The sequence below is a fragment of the Phasianus colchicus genome, chromosome 5, assembly GCF_987193195.1.
Source record: "Phasianus colchicus chromosome 5, bPhaCol1.hap1.1, whole genome shotgun sequence".
NCBI classification, from domain to species: domain Eukaryota; kingdom Metazoa; phylum Chordata; class Aves; order Galliformes; family Phasianidae; genus Phasianus; species Phasianus colchicus.
The window spans coordinates 9,814,830-9,834,648 of record NC_143440.1 but is presented as its reverse complement, the minus strand read 5'-3'; the positions used below and the strand labels follow the sequence as shown (position 1 = coordinate 9,834,648).

The window sequence follows — 19,819 nt, the reverse complement described above, 5'->3', positions numbered from 1 at the left end:
AGTTCCTTTTCTATTCCTGAAGAATGTTTAAAGTTACATGTGGTAATAAAGTTCTTAAATATTGCCCACTGTCTACTGAACGTATTACAGGCATGTTTTTAATGGAAAAATCACCGATTTTTAGGAGCGCACTCTCACCATTTTTATTGGTTTCTGCATTCTTCCACTTTGTTGCCGGATGTGAAAGTTTCTCCACACATAAAAGAACTAAGGACCGGTGTAGGTAGGAGAAAAGATAGCTACGCTTCATTGGACCGGGCAATTCAGTTGAGAATAATTAGTGCATAAATTAACGTCCTGATTCAAAGCGTCGATTAAAAACATTACTGTCGCTGCAGAAAGCGACCAACGCCGCCGCCAAGCGGGTTGCTCAGGGCTGGCGGCCGCCGCTCTCTGAGGGGCGCCCGCGAGGCCGTCGTTGCCTCAGCAACAGCGCCGCGCGCCGCAGATCTCCGCGCTTTCCCGCCTCCCCACGCGAGGCTCGCGCTTCGCTGCGATTGGCTCCTCGCGCCTCGGGGGGCGGGGCGGGTCCGCCCGAGCACATCCGGGTCACTCGGTGTGTGAGGGGAAGTGCGAGCGTCGTTGCCGTAGCGCGTTGAAGGCCGGCGGTCCGGCGGAATTCGGCGGCTGGCGGCGTCCGCGCCGTTGTCATCGCTATCATGTCGCGGGGATCTATTGAGATCCCCCTGCGGGACACCGATGAGGCGAGTCGGGGCCGGGAGGCGGAAGCGCGGCCTGCTCTTGGGGCGGGAGGGCTCGCGGTGTGAAATGCGTGCTGGGCGCTCTCCGTGCGGCTTGCTGTGGGCCGGGGCGGCTGCTGACAGAGAGCGGCTGGGCACGGCCGGGAGTTCGGTCCGGTGTCCTTCGCACCGCCGTGACAGAGGGCAGGGGGAGCCGTTTGCTCTCCCGCAGCGTGTTGTTTCGTACGCGTTAGCTGCTTGTATCGACTGCTGTAGTGTGTATACGGCTCACAAAGCACTGCTGTGTTCTCTGTGCGTTACACGTGAGGGGAGTTATCACTCTCTGACAGAAACTTCAGTTGTGGGTGTCAGCATGAGTGGGTGAGCTCGATGCTCATCAAGCTGTGATTAAGAATGACTTGAGTCCTGAGGTTCTGGATTAATCTCTAAGGACTGCTGTAATAAACCATTTTATAATAGTAACCTTGTAAAATCGAAGTCCTTATAAACTGAGTGGATCTAACTCAGTCGTGGGAATGGGAGTCCCTGTGTAGGTAACAGCAGGACAGACCTGGTTATAACTGCTGTGCTGCTTTCTCACTGTGAAGTTGTAGTGACGTGGATGATGAATATCACACACAGTACAAGGTAACAGCAGAGAGATATTTAAATGGTGTTACACCTTAAATGGACATTCCACCTTAGGAGCATTTATTCCTTTTTCCTCAGTTTTCATACCAGAAGTGTAGACCCACTTGGTGAAACTGTGCTTGTTAAATAATGATGTCATGGTAAGAAGTTTTTGATATCAACCTGCTCTAGCTGTAGGCACCCATGTTTGTTCCAGGGGAATTGGACTTGATGACCTAAAGGATCAGATGATTCTATGATTCTATCATTTGCTCATTATGACTGTAGTTATTAGTGATCAGAAATTTATTCTCTGCCATGTTTGCCATTTCAATAACCTCTTCATTAATTTGGGCATAGTGGAAAATTGCACTGTTCTTAAATGCATCTTAGAAATGAATTCTGTAATGCCCTATTCCTTGGATTATTTTAACTGTGTCACAGATCTTTGTTTTACCTGTAGAAAGTGGTTTAAAAATAGAGCAGTTCTTGAAGGGAGGTGTGTGAAGGCAAGTTGGTTAGCTGATTGTTAGCTGGAGTGTGAACTTCCAGAGCCTAACACATATGGTGAAAAAAATTACATTAGTAACTCATCCCTGACCAGTAACCCTAACACTAACTCTTTTCTCAGGTATTTGTGAGGGCCAGCACTTTTGTACTTTCCAGAATAAAAAACATCATCACTTCTTTCTCCACTATTTTGTGTGAATAGAATTGTTTGTTTTGTGTGCTGAAATGTCCAGTTTGCTTTGAGCTCAAGGATAAATAACAGTGTTAATACTTTATGAGAAGAAGGTCTGCGTTTTTTGGTTGCAGGTTATTGAGCTTGACTTCGATCAATTACCTGAGGGTGATGAAGTTATAAGTATACTGAAACAGGAACACACACAACTGCACATATGGATTGCCTTGGCGGTGAGTATATGCTCAACTCTGTATTTAATTTATCAAAGAATTCCACTTAATGTTATGACCAGGGATAATTGAATTCGGAACTGGAACTTAATTTGACTATTTGGTAAAAGGTTCGAAGCGGATACTTCTGAATTGACATGTTAACATTGTTAACTTTGTCTTTTCTCATGAAACAAGGCTCGATCCCCACCCTCCCGAGTTGTTTTTTTTTTTTCCATATTTTTGCCATTTTGCGTCTTTGATTATGTACTGCATTAAAAATGGAGTGCATTATTTGTACTGATGAAAGTATGGGGAAGCAAAAGTACAAAAGTTCAGAGGAAAAATAGTTGTAAGACTTCTGAAAAACTAAGTTGGGATGGCGATAGAAAAAACATTGCTAATATCATAATATAATATTACTGCTTTATTTATGTGGCTTATGGAACAGTCCATTAAAATCATGTATGTTTTACAGCTGGAATACTACAAACAAGGAAAAACAGAAGATTTTGTGAAGCTGTTGGAAGCTGCACGCATAGATGGGAACTTGGACTATAGAGACCATGAAAAAGATCAGATGACATGTCTGGATACTCTGGCAGCATATTATGTACAGCAGGCTCGAAAGGAAAAGAACAAGGATAACAAGAAGGAACTCATTACACAAGCTACCTTATTATATACTATGGCTGACAAAATCATCATGTATGATCAGGTAAAAAGAATCTGTAAAAACCATGTTTATAAAATTTTAAATGATTCTTTTTAGTTTAATTTCAACATTTTTCTTTGTGAATTCAAAAAGTTCTTCTAAAGAAAGCAAATATTGATTCATTGTAGGGAAAGTCGAAAATGCTTAGGCTTTTAACTCTGGCATAAAACTTGAAAATATCTGAAATGAGTGTGTGGTGCTAGCAGGAATAATTAGTTATCTCTAGCTGGGGACACCTAATAGAACTGTATGCATCAACTTTTGTGGGTTTGGGAAGGCAAGGTTGGTTGTTATTCTTTTGCTTGATGACATGTGAACTTTGAGACATTTATCATCTGTTTAAACACCCTGTTTGATTTTGCTTATCCCAATGTGAGAGAGATAAATTAATCATTGAAAAAATCTTATTGCACAGCTAGATAACCTTTCCCATGGTCTGATCTTCATATTTTATGAAGGTAAATGTTGTGGATATTGTGTTTTCTTTATCTAGAATCACCTGCTGGGAAGAGCCTGTTTTTGTCTGCTTGAAGGTGATAAGATGGACCAGGCTGATGCACAGTTCCATTTTGTGCTTAACCAGTCTCCAAATAATATTCCAGCCCTTCTCGGTATGAGTTTATGGATATTTGTGTAAAAATAAATAAATAAAAATAAAAAATCCCTGATTTCTCTACTTGAGTTTTGGAATGAGCTATGTGCTTGGGAAAGTGATATGTATGTAAGCAGAGAGAGAAAGAAGGGGATGAAGAAGTGTGTACTCTTGACCAGAAGTGCATTATGGATATTTATTTTTATTTTTCTTTACTCACTAATTACCGTAGGCTTAGTAAGTGTCTTTATTCTGCACTAGGAAAGAATTAAGTTTAAGCAGGAAGCCAGGAAAGTGTAAATTGATGTAATTGATTGTTATTTTATATTTGACATCATCAAAGATACCAAAAGAGCTGTGGTTGTCTGAATTTTCTGTTAGTCTCTTAATTGTAGCTTTTGAAAACTGGTACAGTACGTGTTCAGTAAATGATACATGTGTACATGTGTGCTGATTTACAACAGCTTTGTTTATGTTTCTGATTAATTTGTAGTTTGATGCATATGTTTTAACAGGTAAAGCGTGCATTTCTTTCAACAAGAAAGATTATAGAGGAGCCCTTGCATACTACAAGAAAGCGCTGCGTACCAATCCAGGTTGTCCAGGTAAGGTAGAAACCGTTTGCTAGTGGAAGCATCTAACTCAGATCTCCCTGATTTAAATATCTCTGGGCTTATTTGTGTTCTGTCCAAAAGATCCACCAAAACCATCCCCAGAGCTACCACCAAAAAAACCCTTCATCCTCTTGGAGAGGTGAGATGTTTCTTGACTTGGCGTGCTACTTAATTGTTACAGAAAGAAATCATGTTGAGGCAGATGCTTATTTTTTTTTTTTCTCACTTATTACCTTCTACAGCTATTAGAAAATAAGAAGTTGTATATTAAAATTGTGTGGAGTAGGGAGGAAAGTATTGCTCAAGACTACAAACTCCTGAATAAGGGTCAAGGAAATTATGTCAGTGCATTAGCATTAACGATGAAACAACATGAAATGTAGAATCCTACCCATACTCTACGATAAGACTTTTTATTGTGTTGTATGGTTTTCTTAATGCAGAAATCTGGAAAAGCTGTAAAAGCTATGCATGTGGTTTAGAAATAGTCATAGTAGTGAAGGATATTTGCATTGGGATCATAAATGCTCTAAAACCTTCTGAGGGTTGTGGTATGCTTTTTCAGAACTTATCTGAAAAAGGTTTCTGCAAAGGTGATGTGCATTCCGTAAGTCTGGCTTAGTGTAAGAATCACTGCTGCTAAAATAAGTGTAGAAATGTAAGCCATACTTTGAAACTAACATATTTTATTCTCACTATATATAAATGTCTCTGTATTTGTAGTCCTGAAAGAGCAGGACAGTATAAGTCCTCTATATTAGCTTGTCTGTACAGATCATGGAAGTTAGAGGATGATAAACAGCATCTTGCTAACAGTGAATTGATTGTTTGAGGCAGAATGCCTAGCAAACTTGTTAATTTGACTGTTTTCTGAAGGCCTCCTACTCTCAGGTGAACTTTAACCTGCTCAAGACACTTGCAGCCCTTTCATCTTTTTTCACAATTTTTTCATGTCTTTCTTAGTTATTTTTGTTACATTTTCATAGAAGTAATATTTTATCTGATTATTGTTTGAGTATTTTAAAGATGTATGCCAATCTGGTGAAATCTTATGAAGAAACCTAGAAAAGTTAACTTTGCTACCAAGTGAGGGAGGCTGTCCTTTAAAACAGCAGATCATTAGAAGGTTTTAAAAAAGTATTTCTGCTCAGTATGTTTAAAAAAAAAAGAAAAAATAAAAGTTGTTGAAATTTTGGGATTCTGAATGGTGTCATCTTGTTCTCCAGCTGAGGTTCGATTAGGTATGGGTCATTGCTTTGTAAAACTGAACAAGTTGGAAAAAGCTCGCTTGGCATTCAGCAGAGCTCTGGAGCTAAATTCAAAATGTGTTGGAGCTTTGGTTGGACTGGCTGTCCTGGAACTCAATAATAAAGAGGTGGGTCTGACTTAACTATAAGCCATACTCGCTTGAAACGGCAAAGGTTTTATCATTTGAGGGGCACTCCAACTTTTAAGAGGGATACAAAAATGCGTGATTAAATCATTTCAGCCTGTGTTACTGTTGAATGATGTTGTAGGTTTGTACTTCAGGTACGTGCTGAATAACTTTCTTTAGTTAAAAGCAGTCAATTCTGTAGCTTATAGAGGTGCTTTTCTAAGCACAGAAAGTCCCTGATGAGGTGTGTGAATACACATCCATAAGAAAGTGGTGATTTTAAAAATCTTTAATGAGCAGTAGTTGCGTATCTAATAGCCAGCCTTACTTAACCTTCTTGAAGTTTCAAATGTCTAAGTACATGAGTTTGTACTCAAGATGATCTGAAAGTTCCCAGATACTTGGAGACCTCGTTTGCGATGACAGCTGTATCCAGAGCATCAGAATTTTTTCTGAAAGAGCATCCACTAGCAGGAAGATTGCAGTAAAAGATGTGGTCCTAGGAGATTCGTCCCAGGCTTCCAAGGCTTTATGGAACATAACCTTTCATACACCTGTGCAAGTTGTGCTCAAGCTAATGTGGAACATAAGCTCCATGATAAACCAAGGAATCAACAAATTTTAACTAGGCTGATGAAATCAAAATGTTGTATCTCTGGATGTATCGTTAGAAAACCATACTGTCATAAAACTTAGCTTAAAATCTGAGATGGTCAGTCTATGCTAAGAAAGTTATCAGTGGAAGATGGGACCTTTAAAGTTTTAAATAAGTAAATAAGCAAATAAATTACCAACCTTTCTTGCATAGTCGTATGTTGCTAATATTTAATATTGTTCCAGTATTGCTTTCTGTGGAACACATAACTCTCTAGGAAAGAACTTTTTTTAGTACAGAATATCTGAAAATGATTTAGTTTACAAAGTCATGGGAAAAAATTATTTTAGACTTCCATGAGTAATTTGAGTAAATGTGACTTGGAGAGGTTTTTTCCCCATAAAGCTCTAGGGACAACCAAAAATATTCTAACATCAGATCATAACAAATAATTCAGTGGGCAAGAAACTGATGAAACCTGCTATTTAACATGTTTGATTCCCTGAAAATTTGTTAAATCTCTTAAGTCCCCTTAAACTTTGCAAAGCTGTGACTAAAAACTGACCCACTCAAATACATTATTTTTTTCTAAGGAATGTATCATCTGTGCTTTACCTCTGGTTCCACAACTTGCACTGCAGTGCTAGCATAACATTAGATTTCTCCGAGGTACGAACTTTTAATTGTTGATATTGGCAATATTTCTCCATCCTTAAAGATACTACGAGGTCAAATGAGGGTTGAGATTATGCTGTGTTCTCTCTGGAGTTTGTCTTCTCTCTGGTTTCATTTCATGATGGTGCCTTGGAGCTTTGAGACCTCTGCCCATCTGCTGAGTTTATTTGAAACTGGACATGGGATCCAAATTACTGGAAAAATCAGACTTAATATGATTATAAAACCTTTTTTGCTTTTGAAAGTTAAGCAAGACTGATTCCGTATCTCCTAGCCAGTCTATATTTTTGTGATAAAACTGGACAGATACTGCCTTTATTAAAATGAAATTTGTTTGTGTGCCTGTTGGACTTCAGATTTTATAAGGCTGAGACATCAGTTTTTTACTAGATTATTAGTACTATAAAATTTTTTTTTTTGTTCCTTTTTCCTATTATTAAATACCTGCAGATTTAAGATCTTATGCTTGTGATATATATCTCAGCAACATCCCCCAAAAATGGTGCTTACTGTCTGAGTTTTGGACTTGAACTTGTCATCAAGTCAAATGTGCACTCATGGAAAGCTTTATTTAAAGTTAGGCCTCTGTATAAAGGCATGTGTTCTTAGAGTAATACCATTAAGTCCAACTTCTGCCATTTTTTAAATTAGAACTTAATTTCAGTAGTTCTTAATTCAATATTGGGTTTAGTTCTTGTTTAGAATTTGAACGTGACAGTATTTTCACTTCTCTGTTTAATGAATGATTAAAAGGGTTGAGACCAATAACAAACATCGAGAGGCGCTGAACAGTAGAAGGAAGGCTATCAGAGGTGTGCAACTGAAATGCCAAAGGACACTAAGGCTATGTAATTCTTTTTGTTTCTCCCTAGAAAGTAATACTTTGTTTTTCTTTGTTGTTGTTTGCTTGTTTCTTTTTTTCCTCTTCCGCGATCTATCTGATGGCTTCATTTTTTGTTTCCCATCTTTATGTCGCAGGTAGAAAAGCTGGCAGCTGCTTTTTCTTTTGAGAGCCTAGCACACAGGCTCTGTAAGAGGTCCTGCAGCAGTTCAACTGAAGTTGAAAAGAATAGTTTTTAAAGAATAGTTTTTAAAATCTTAATAAGATAAAGCTATTGAGATGCTGCTGATACCTCTGAATGTTTCATTTAGGCTGATTCCATCAAGAATGGTGTCCAGCTCCTCTCTAGGGCTTACACAATTGATCCCAGTAATCCAATGGTGCTGAATCACTTGGCTAATCACTTCTTCTTCAAGAAGGTAAGTAAGTGGTCTATGGAATTTTACAGTCAAATATTTAATAACCTCCAAGCAGAAAGGATTCCAGTGTTAGGTTTGATCTCATTTCACCAGGCTAGGTGATGCAGAATATGGAATTGATAATACAGATGAATATGCATTAAGTTTTTAACTTAATTTTTTTCATAAGTTTTTCTTAAGAAGGCCAAAAATAGTACATTTATTTCTTAAATCAAGCTCACTTATATCTCCTGAAGGGATTTCCGTTTTCTTGTTGTTTGTTTTTCCTTCTCCCTTCTGGGTTTTAAAATATGCAAAAGATAAGAATTAAAGAGAAAACAGGAACCTCTAAAACTAAATCTGTTGTTATTTAGTAAATGATATGGCTAAAACTTTCCTTTATTTGCTGTGTATTCTTGTGTAAATAATACATGACTGAATGAAATGAAGGCTTTCAAATTCATTTATTTAGGATTACGGTAAAGTACAACACTTGGCTCTTCATGCTTTTCATAATACTGAAGTTGAAGCAATGCAGGCGGAGAGTTGTTACCAGCTGGCTAGGTCTTTTCATGTACAGGTAGGACAAACTTTTAAAAGCCCCCCTTTGAGGTTTTACACCTAAAATTCTTGTTTAAATGTTTGGAAAAAGCTTACATGTGAAAGCACTACCTGCTATTTCTTTAATTTTTGTTTAGGAAGATTATGATCAAGCTTTCCAATATTACTACCAAGCCACTCAGTTCGCCTCGTCTTCTTTTGTACTTCCATTTTTTGGATTGGGTCAAATGTACATTTATAGAGGGGACAAGGAGAACGCGTCACAATGCTTTGAAAAAGTTTTGAAAGCCTATCCTAACAATTACGAGACTATGAAAATCCTTGGATCTCTTTATGCAGCTTCAGAAGACCAGGAGAAAAGGGATATTGCGAAGGTGAGTTGTGCTTCTGCCAGCGTTGTGCTTTTACGTACAAGAGCATCACTTAAGGTAGAGACTTTTTTCAAGTCTGATTTTCAAGGTGTGTGAAACTCAGGGTTACTTGACTCTAAATATGCAGTGTTTAATATCTACTATCATGTGAGATCCTCTTACTTGTGGAGAGCTACAGCTTCTGAACAGAGCTGGGGCTCCTACTGGTCTCTGGATAAAGCAACTTCAGAAATTCAGAGGAGCCCTAGCCTCACATTTGCCTACTTACTATTTTTTAATAGGCAGAATACTTCCCAAATTTAGTAGTAATTTCCTAAAGATTTAAAGTTAGTTGGGATTTCTAGAAAACACTTGTCATGGCTAACCTGAAAAAACTGTGTTAATGTGGTTTTGCTTTTTTCTTTATTAAAATATTTTTTTGATCTAATATTGGTTAAATGCATGCATGTAATAGTAGCCATCACTTTCTAACTTCTTATATTGGTGTGACACTTAGTACTTTCCACTTCTCTAAAACTTTAAAACCTGTATTACATTCTGCAAAGAAGAGGAAAATAACAAAGAAGGAAACTAACAAATAACTTTGCTCTTTAGTTGAGATTTAACAATTTCTGTCTACAAAAAAGTATGATTACTTTCTGCTATTCCTTAGGGACATCTAAAGAAGGTCACAGAGCAATATCCTGATGATGTAGAGGCATGGATTGAGCTAGCCCAAATTCTAGAACAGACTGACATACAGGTAATTGATAATAAACGCTGAGGGAATTACATATATGCTTTTTATAAGAGCACGCAACGCTCATTCTCCTCTTTCTTGCATCTGCTTTTTATTTGTACAGGGTGCACTGTCAGCTTACGGTACAGCCACACGCATTCTGCAAGAGAAAGTACAGGCTGATGTCCCACCAGAGATTTTGAATAATGTGGGTGCTCTGCACTTCAGGCTGGGAAACTTAGGAGAAGCAAAGGTATGTAATTATTGAAAGTTTGAACTGAATTTTATGATCACCCAGAAGTTTTCCTCTAAGAACATTCTGGAGTGTTTTATTCTTTTTCTCTTTTTATACTTCAGAAATATTTTTTGGCATCACTGGATCGTGCAAAAGCAGAAGCTGAACATGACGAGCATTATTACAATGCTATCTCTGTAACAACGTCCTACAACCTTGCCAGACTGTATGAGGCGATGTGTGAATTTCACGAAGCAGAAAAACTGTACAAAAACATTTTAAGAGAACATCCTAATTATGTTGATTGTAAGAAACATTTGGTATTTTAGTTCCACAGTCTGTCTTAAAATACCAAAAAACTTTCAGTTGAGTGTTTTCTGGTCTTAAATCTGTCCTCACTTCTTTTCACAGTAGTTGTAGGGTCTTCTTACCTACCATTTTCTCTATATGTTTTTTTAAGGCCTGAATCATTCTTATAGTCTAATCTCCAGGCATAAGACTTCTGATTATTGACAGATTTTTACTGTACTCAAAAAATCTAGCAAGACTAGTTTGTCTAGACTTGTGTGCCTGTTGTCCCTTACTGCTCCCCTTGCTTCTCTCCCCAAAACCCTTAGCACCTCACCGCTCAGTTGCAATCAAGATTATCTGCTCAGTATGCCCAGCTTCTGCAACCCTACCTGCTTACATCAGTGGAAATATAGTGATTATACCAAATGCTCTCTACCATGGACCCTTGGCCTTCCTCCACAGAAGAAGAGCTGTTGAGGGCATCAGCGCAGTGTTTTTTTTCTTCTTTGCTTTACTCTTTCTCTTGTTTCCAAGTATCCAATCTGATATGCTCTCTGTAAAGGAAAGGTGATAGCACATGCTCAGCAAGCTGCAGCATGCTTTAGCCTAATCCTTAGCCCTATCTCTTCTTGTCTGTTATTGCTCCTTGATATCTGGTAGTCTTCGCAAAGCTTGCAGAGGTGGGAGAACTGTTTAATGTGGAGGGAGGAAAAATTGTATAACATGTGGCCTTCACTATTGGAGGTTTCTTGAATGTCAGTAACTTGTGAAAACAAGTAAAGTAAGTTAAATGTTACTGTCAGAAATTTGCAATTTCTACATCATCGTTGTGGATGGAAGTTCATCTTTACACAGTGCATCTCATCTTGAATAGAACATGAGAAGTGTCGTAATGCCATCTTTAGCAGATCAGGAAAAAGATTGCTTTTGAAATACATGTGTGGCTAGTGTTTTTTATATTCGAGATCTTGAACCTGTTTCTTGATTGTTTGTTGTTGTTTTCTTTCTTTTTAGGCTACTTGCGCTTGGGTGCTATGGCTAGGGATAAAGGTAACTTTTATGAGGCTTCTGATTGGTTTAAGGAAGCACTTCAGATAAATCAGGTTTGTAATCCTTTAACTGCTTTAATTGAAAACCCTTAACACTAGCTTATTCTTTCAATTTTGTTTTCCTTCTGTTGTCATTCTATTTTGTTTGTTGATACAAACTAGGAAAAGAGTGAGAACTGCTATAACCTGATCTTTTTGAAATTATTTTTTTATTTTTAATGTGGAATTTTATTTAACAAAAATAGCATCTTATACCTGGAAAAGCAACCTTGTATGGGAATATTGTGCCTTTGCAATTATTGACAGTAAATTTTTACTCAGGACCATCCGGATGCTTGGTCTCTGATTGGTAATCTTCATTTGGCTAAACAAGAGTGGGGTCCAGGACAGAAGAAATTTGAAAGAATATTGAAGCAGCCTTCCACACAGAATGATACTTACTCCATGTTGGCTCTTGGCAATGTCTGGTTGCAGACTCTACATCAACCCACAAGAGACAGAGAAAAGGTAACGGGCATCCGTCTGTCCCGTGTGTGTGATTTTACTTATTTAATTTTTGTTAGCTACTAGAGAGCTTTTTTTTTTTGCCTCTTTGACATACTACAGTCCATAAAAACACTAGGTAGGTTTTTTAATACTTCGTTATACTAATGAGTGATCAACTGGGATACTTCTCTCCACAGGAAAAACGTCATCAAGACCGTGCATTAGCAATCTACAAGCAAGTACTCAGGAATGATCCAAAGAACTTGTATGCTGCTAATGGCATAGGTGAATGCTAGACTAGTTTTCCTTAAATTGTAGTTGATGTTATTCTTATGTTTTATGCTTTAATACATGTAGAATTGTTTTTGCAGAGCCTGCACATTATTTAGTGGAGCACATGAAAGAATAGCTTTCATATGACAGCTATGTCAGTTTTTAATGGGAAACTTGATTCAAGCAATATTTTATTTTCTTTGGCAGGAGTACATAGTACATGAACTTGGAAGCTTACACTGTACATATTACTTTCCCCTTAGGAGCTGTCTTGGCGCATAAAGGATATTTCCGTGAAGCTCGTGATGTTTTTGCCCAAGTGAGAGAGGCAACAGCAGATATCAGTGATGTGTGGCTGAATTTGGCACATATCTATGTAGAACAGAAACAGTACATCAGTGCTGTGCAGATGGTAACATCTCTAAATTGAACTACATAATGTGTTGGGTTAGATGACTTCTGGATGGTTCTTAGCTGTCATTGGCAGCTGTTAAGTTTCTGAGTAATATTTTAACAATTTATTGGTTTATTTCTAGCAATACTATTTGCTGTCAAGTATAGACTTAAGCTGTCAAATAGTTTTTTTTTAGGTAGCAGAGTTAAAATACAATTGGGTTGGAATTTTAGTTTGGGAACTGTTTTGTTGCAGAGGTTTCAGTTGATGTAGTTAATGTATGTGATTTACTCTCAGATGTTAGTGAAATAAGTAAATACAGTTTGCTGCTGGGATTTTTTAAATACCAGCACTTCCTGATCTTATTTATGCAGTTGTTTGCAAGGACAGTTGGCGATGTTTGGAAAACTAACTGCCATGATTTCTCTCGCTATGCTTAAAATCATGGGGTAATTTATGTTGGGAGATCTCTTGAGGTCATCTAGTTCAGCTCAAGCAAGCTAACTTCCAAGTATCAACCCACACTATTTAAGTTAGTTGATCAGAAAGCACACAAACAAGCTTAAAAAAAAAAAATATTGGACAAGACAGAAGCTCAGAAAAACTTGTTCCATTAAGCTTTATTCAACATAGAGTCTCAAAAATACTTAATTCAGAGCTATCCTAAAGCTTTTTTGTGATGGACCTCTTTAGCAGTTATAACAGTGGTTATAGAACAAGCGCAAATGATTTCAAGGTCAAAAATTTAGGTTAGATATAAGGAAGAAATCTTTTACAGGGAGGCACTGGAACAGGTTGCTGAGGGATGTGTTTGATGCCCCGTCCCCAGAGACTTTCAAGGCCAGGTTCCATAAGGCCATTGGACAGCCTTCAGAAGTCCCTTCCTACTCTAAGGATTCTATGATAGTTATAAGGAGGAGGTATTGGGCCTTTTATACTTGATCAAGACCTCAGAGTTACTCTTCTTCAGTAAACTATTGTTTAAAGGATTTTGTAACATGGTCTGTTGGGTTTTGTTGTGTTAGGGTAGAGTCTGCCTTCAGGACCATCTCTGCTTTTACATGCAAAAAGCTTAATGAAACATTGAATTTTAGTGATAAAGTGGGGAAACTTACCTTTTGATTTGTCAGAAAATATTGTACTTATTTGCTGATATATTTAGGTGAAGCTGCTTAGTAGAAATGTGTATATTCACTGTGATGTCTTATTGTTCTCTGTATTCTGCTATGCAGTTGTGCAAACCTTAGTCTGCAGTAGATGGTATTGAACTCAAAGGGAGATGAATTTAAAACAGCAGCACAGCTTACTGCAGTATCAGGTGTTGCAGTGAGTTCTCTGCTGTAAACCATTCAAATCCAAGGCAGACATGAACACAAAATCTTTGACTCTTGAAGCGAGTGAAATTGAACACTCATAGCACCATGTAACCCATGAGCTGTAATTTCTGCATTCGGGTACAGGGTATTATCTGTAGTTGAGCTGGAAGTAAAGGTTGCTTTCTATTTCTTGCTATTTTGGCAGTTTAAAAATTATGAAAGATTTTCTAATAGCATGGCAAACAAAAGGCACTTTTTAATGAAAAGCATGAGATTCATGATTACTGGAAGCTTTACTCTGAGGCTGTAAAACCTAAAGTAACCAGTGGTCTTTTATACCAGAGATCAGCTCTAGTGTGAAAGAAGATAAAATGTAACAAGAAATAGGCAGCTAGGTAGACAGAATATCTTAAAGGTGTGGTTTTATTTTGTAACTGACTGAATCCTCTGTATGAAGTTACTACATGTCAATTTATTACATTTTCAATTTATGAATAAATAAGAGAGAATAACTGAGTGTGCTCTTAAAATTAGTTTGACCTTGTTACAATACATGGTACTTGCAAAGTATTTTATATTTAAACATCTACGGAGCCTCCCAGACTGCTGCTGGTTTTCAGGAAAATCAAGTTATTGCTATAGAATAGCAGGAAGGATTCTCTAATCAGTGAACAAAGCATCTCTGCATATGCTGATTTAAAACAAAAAAAAGCCCAACCACACAACAAAAGGCACATTAGCAGTAATACATCCTAGGAACACAAAGGTACTGGAGTTAACTAACAAACATAACTAACCATTGGCACCTCTTGATTTTTCTATTTCAGTATGAAAACTGCCTCAGAAAGTTCTATAAGCATCAGAACACTGAAGTATTGTTGTATTTGGCCCGGGCACTCTTCAAATGTGGGAAATTACAGGAATGTAAGCAGACTTTGTTAAAGGTATGCAGAAAATATCACAGGTCATGGAACAAAATTACTGTGAACTGGTACATGTTTAAGTCTGTTTAAATTCAGTAGTCTTGAGTTGAAACAGTGGTGTTTATTCTCTGTATATCTCTATTTACCTTATTTGTATGCTTCTGTAGCGTGTCATAAAAACAGGCTTTTTATTTACAGGCCAGACATGTTGCACCAAGTGATACAGTCCTTATGTTTAATGTGGCTTTAGTACTACAAAGACTAGCTACCTCAGTCCTGAAAGATGAGAAAAGCAATCTAAAGGAGGTACTTAATGCTGTGAAAGAGCTGGAGCTAGCCCACAGGTAAAGCTGTTTCATTTCTTTGGAATATATTTCAGTTCCCTTGCAGTAATTGTGCAGCATAGATCACAGATTCTGATTGGACAAGCAGTCATATCCAGTGAAATATTAGATTGCATTCTAGGGTTCCTAGCAGAACTATTGGGCCTGAAAATATTGCATGTTCAGGCTTTGCTCCAGAACTAGTTTTATTTGACCAGGTGGCAAATGCATATTTCTTAGTGGGTTTTGTAATGTGATTAGGGGGGCTTGTTCATAGAAGAACATAGTTGAAAAAGCATTGTGAATTATTCTACAAATTTAATGCTTTTCTTAAAGACATCTTTAAAAGCATCTTGTAAAGCTTTGGAAGTAAGTGTCAAAATCAAGTCTAATAGTTAATGACTGTAGTTTTTTCTGGATTATTGTTCCCCTTCAGAGTACTTCTAGAATGTCTTACATTTGAGAACTCTGAATGTACCTGCATACTGGTTGATTAAAACTGGATGCGTACAATAAGGCAGAAAATTGGTGAATGTCCTCTTCTGTTGAGTTTCATAGGATTTTACCTAGGGAGCTGATGCTTACTTTTAAGGCAGAATTGCAATAAATATGTAACTAATACCACTTTTGTTCTTCCTTGTTTTTTTCTTCTAGGTACTTCAGTTACTTGAGTAAAGTAGGTGATAAGATGAGATTTGATTTGGCACTTGCTGCAACAGAAGCCAGGTAAGAAACAAATGCTTTGAGGAACTAAAGGGAATGCTTTTGTCTTGGTTTTTGTTTGTTTGTTTTCCAGAGTAAAACTGGTTTTGGATTTCAGCTGTCTATTTTACACAACAGTAGAAATCCAAATGCAGGGTTACTCCCTGTTACTGTTTTGTTTTTTTTCCTTTCTTCATTTTCTAATATTTTTGTGCAATCCATAACACTAAATATGTCTTCTGCCATCAGCTGAAACCTGTAAAACTTCTGCTGTTTTAATGGAAAGCTTTCCATCAAGGGGAATGTGACAGTGTATTTAAAGATCCTTAGTTCTGCCTATTTTGATTTTAAAGGTCATCTTAACAGGTTTGCTTTCATGGAGAATTAAGTTAGCTTATGGTGAGTAGAGTGGGTCAGCTACCTAAATGTGAAATACTTATGTTCTGGGTGTCTAGTCTGCTTTAAATTTTGTTCAGGGTACTGTTTGTACTCAAGCCTGTTGAAATGTGAAGCAGTAAGTTCTGAAGTACATTGCATATTGCAATTTACAGATAGATTTGCTTAGAAGTTGCCTTTGTTAATTCAGTAATCTGTCCTGATCTTCTGTTGTACTAGTTCAGGAATCTTATTTTTGTCACAAATACAGCATTCTGATGCATACCCTTTATAAAACTGTTTATCCTTTTGGTATGTCTGCCACCTTCCTTTACTTGAAACCACTGCATGTTCTAGGCAATGCTCTGACTTACTGAGTCAGGCCCAGTATCACGTGGCTCGGGCACGCAAACAAGATGAAGAAGAGAGGGAGCTGCGTGCAAAGCAAGAACAAGAAAAGGAGCTGCTTCGTCAAAAACTACTTAAAGAACAGGTTTTGATCTGTTACGTTCTATTGAATTTAAGTAAAAGTAGATGTTTCTATTGCTCTGTGATATTACCAGGTGTTACTGATTTAAGTATCAAGCAGATAGTTTTCTTAGAAGTAGTAAGTGCTAGCAAAAAAAAAAAAAGTTTTAGTTAACAAGTGATATTCTACCCCACAGCCTTACATATGTTTTTATTTTTGTAATGTAATCCAGGTATTGTCTTTTAAAAGTTTTGCCATCAAAATACTGTACTAATGGTTGGATGAGGGAGCTCTTGAAAAAACTAAAAAAAAAAACAAAAAAGAAAAGGCCTTTTGCCTGCTGTAGTGTAGATGTTGTACAACATCTACATGTTGTACCTTTTTGCCACGTGGACTTCGTGCTGTGATAGATTTGTAAAAGTGTTGCAGTTTCTTGTCCCCTGATAGCTTGAACACCTTTGAATGTAATAGTACAAATACAGTAGTAATGGTTATTTTTCTCTGTTTCAGGAAGAGAAGCGCCTAAGAGAAAAAGAAGAGCAGAAGAAACTTTTGGAACAAAGAGCTCAATATGTGGAGAAGACAAAGAATATTCTTATGTTCACTGGTGAAGTAGAAGGATCAAAGGAGAAAAAACGTGGTGGTGGTGGAGGCAGGGTAGAACAGAATTTTTTTTAACTTCCTCTTTCACTTTCCCTTTAATAAGTGTTATCTTGGGTTAACATCAAGCATGTAGACTTTTAATTTCAAGCTACTTAACCTCTGTTGTATGAAGTGGTGCAGATTTAATACCCCAGTGTGGATACTGAAAGCTAATGTTTAAGTTATGACCAAGGTGACATTACTAAAATTTGTCCTTCTTGATGTTTAAAATAACCAGAGATTATTAAGTGTAAATTTGGAATTGGTTTCTTAATGATAACAGGCTAGAATGGATGAGAAAGTTGTCACAAGAAGGGCTGCGTTTTCATGTCTTAGAAAATATTTTCAGAAAGAGCTTCATTTCTGACTTATTATCTGGTAGTTTTTAACTTGAAGATAAATAGTAGACTATATTGTGGGGCTTTTATATTATCTGTTACAGCGTTCCAAAAAAGGAGCAGGGGAATTTGATGAGTTTGTCAACGATGACAGTGATGAAGATTTGCCCATGTCTAGAAAGAAAAAGAAGAGGAAGGGCAGTGGTAGTGAACAAGATGGGGAAGAAGAAGAAGGGGAGAGGAAGAAGAAGAAGAGGAGGAGGTAACTGATACTTTAATGTCAGACTTTCTTGAGAAATAATGTGGCTGTTAAGTATATTCTCATGCAGTTTTTCATGACAGCTTAAAAAATGAACAGTTGTTAAGAGGTTAGTGTGATTAAACCTTATAATGGGTATTTTAAAATAAAAATTACAGAACTCCTGTGCAGAAGTATGAATAATATTTATCATGGATTTTTGGACTGCTTTTTTTCCACTTCTAAAAGTTTTTTTCCAATTATATACTTGACATGATATAAAATACTGTTCTGTTTAAGACCCCAGAAAGCAGATGAGGGGAGTGATGATGAAGAAAATGAAAATGGTCCAAGACCTAAAAAACGACGTCCACCCAAAGCAGAGAAGAAGAAGGCTGTAAGTTAACTGCTAAGTATCTTCTTGTTTCTCTACATATGCATTTGAACTTAAGCACTACTGCATTCAACAGAGTTATAAATGCTGAAAATTATAACGAAAGTTATTGTAGCAAACTGCCTTTTGTCCTTCCCTTTTGCTGTAGCTGCTTCATTGTTGAACAAAATATTTCTGAAGCAATGTATAACAATTGATAGTAAATGGAAAATGTTGATCGAATGACTTTAGAGCATGTTAGAAAGAAGCATGCCTGTTGTGTTGTTTTTTTTTTTAAATACTCTAACTAGCCATTTGAATGAACTGCTCTTTTTTTTTTTTCCTGCCCCTCAGCCCAAACCAGAACGTCTGCCTCCTTCAATGAAAGGAAAGATCAAATCAAAAGCCATAATTTCATCTAGTGACGATTCATCTGATGAGGACAAACTCAAGATTGCTGATGATGGGTAAGAACTGTTATTCACTTCTCAAACACTAAAGTTTCAGTACATGTTTTTGAGAAAAATGACATTGTTTATAGTAACGAGCTAAAGAGAAGCATTTTGTTGTACTCAAATCATCATCTTCCATTACAAATTATTCCACTGCCTTTTTCAGTCAGATCATGCTAATGTTTCTCAAATCCAGCATTCTAATTGGATTGTTTTTTTTCCCCTGTACAGACATGCCAGGAATAGCAACAGCGATTCAGATGATGGGGAGCAGCAGCACAGCAAACGCATTGTTTCTGATAGCGATTCTGATAACAGAAACAAATCTGGTAGTGAGGCAGGTAGTCCGAGGAGATCCAGTGTCCACCCATCCGAAGAAGATTCTGACAGTGACAGGTCAGCCAGGAAAAGGAGACGGTCAGATTCAGAGCAGTCTGACAATGAGTCTGTGCAGTCAGGAAGAAGTCGTTCTGGTGGTTCAGATAATGAATCTCGCCCAGCTTCTCGCAGTGCTGACTCAGACAGAGATTCTGAGAGAGGATCTGATAATGAGGGTTCTGGCAGAGGATCTGGTAATGAATCTGAACCAGAAGGATCCAATAATGAGGGATCTGAAGGGGGTTCTGATGACAGTGATTAGAATCTGGATTTACATCTTTTTAAACGTTCATGTAAATATATTTCAGTTGTAGAGAAAATCCAATTTTTGTACCTGAAAACTTACAGGGAAAAACATCCAATGTTTTAGTAAACTCTTGTGAGACCTTCCTGTGATTCTTTCTATTAGCAACTGATGGATGTTTCTCTAAATTGGCCTTTGGTGTACTCTTAAATCAAAACTGCTGTAGATGAAGAACAGAAACCCTGTATTATAGGCAGCATACCTGGGATGGGATGCATGTACAAACTGTGGAACATTAAATCTCAGTTTAGGTGGTTCTAGTGTGGCTAAAATTGTGTTTTCTCTATTTATACATGCATAGATTTCTTGAGACAGTGTCGCAATAAACTGTTCCTGCTAATTTGCTTCGAGTGATTTATTTTAAGCCTTAAAAGGTATAAGCAGAAAAAGTTTTGTTTGACAAAGGAGTGTGTTTTGAGGAAGCAGTCTCCAAGTTCAGTTCAGCTTAAATGCGTGGCTGTTGGAGTTGAGCTCTTTTGTATCTTGCATTCATGCGTGACAACAACAGTGTGTTTTGTAAACTGCAGTGAACCAAATTTCCCTTTATGATTGTCTTTGACATTTTTGAAAAATCACTCTTCTGTACCACTCTGGGGAAA

General features: G+C 37.3%; 2 protein-coding genes across 2 annotated transcripts in view; one reads left to right on the top strand and one right to left on the bottom strand.

Moving 5' to 3' along the window:
• Positions 1-452, bottom strand: part of IRAG1 (inositol 1,4,5-triphosphate receptor associated 1) — a 99,288-nt gene extending 98,836 nt beyond the window's left edge. The window contains exon 1 of the mRNA XM_090140425.1: positions 139-452. The gene's annotated coding sequence lies outside the window, so the exon portion shown is untranslated. The remainder of the gene's footprint in view (positions 1-138) is intronic.
• Positions 453-539: 87 nt separating this feature from the next.
• On the top strand, positions 540-19,437 carry CTR9 (CTR9 component of Paf1/RNA polymerase II complex). The gene is made up of 25 exons (XM_031613938.2): positions 540-704; positions 2,127-2,225; positions 2,683-2,922; positions 3,413-3,530; positions 4,027-4,116; positions 5,352-5,500; positions 7,923-8,030; positions 8,482-8,589; positions 8,708-8,944; positions 9,594-9,683; positions 9,784-9,912; positions 10,017-10,200; positions 11,200-11,288; positions 11,556-11,741; positions 11,918-12,005; positions 12,257-12,405; positions 14,531-14,647; positions 14,825-14,970; positions 15,604-15,675; positions 16,384-16,519; positions 17,006-17,152; positions 17,580-17,737; positions 18,014-18,110; positions 18,441-18,553; positions 18,770-19,437. Exons 1-25 carry the CDS (start codon positions 660-662, stop codon positions 19,176-19,178), a joined length of 3,504 nt encoding a protein of 1,167 aa, XP_031469798.2. The 5' UTR covers positions 540-659; the 3' UTR covers positions 19,179-19,437.
• Positions 19,438-19,819: the final 382 nt, after the last annotated feature.

Excerpts from the sequence above, each read along its gene's own strand:
- CTR9 (XM_031613938.2), top strand. The coding sequence starts at position 660 with ATGTCGCGGGGATCTATTGAGATCCCCCTGCGGGACACCGATGAG. Across the intron at positions 2,923-3,412 it reads AAATCATCATGTATGATCAG|AATCACCTGCTGGGAAGAGC; the intron begins GTAAAAAGAATC and ends TTCTTTATCTAG. Across the intron at positions 8,031-8,481 it reads ATCACTTCTTCTTCAAGAAG|GATTACGGTAAAGTACAACA; the intron begins GTAAGTAAGTGG and ends TCATTTATTTAG.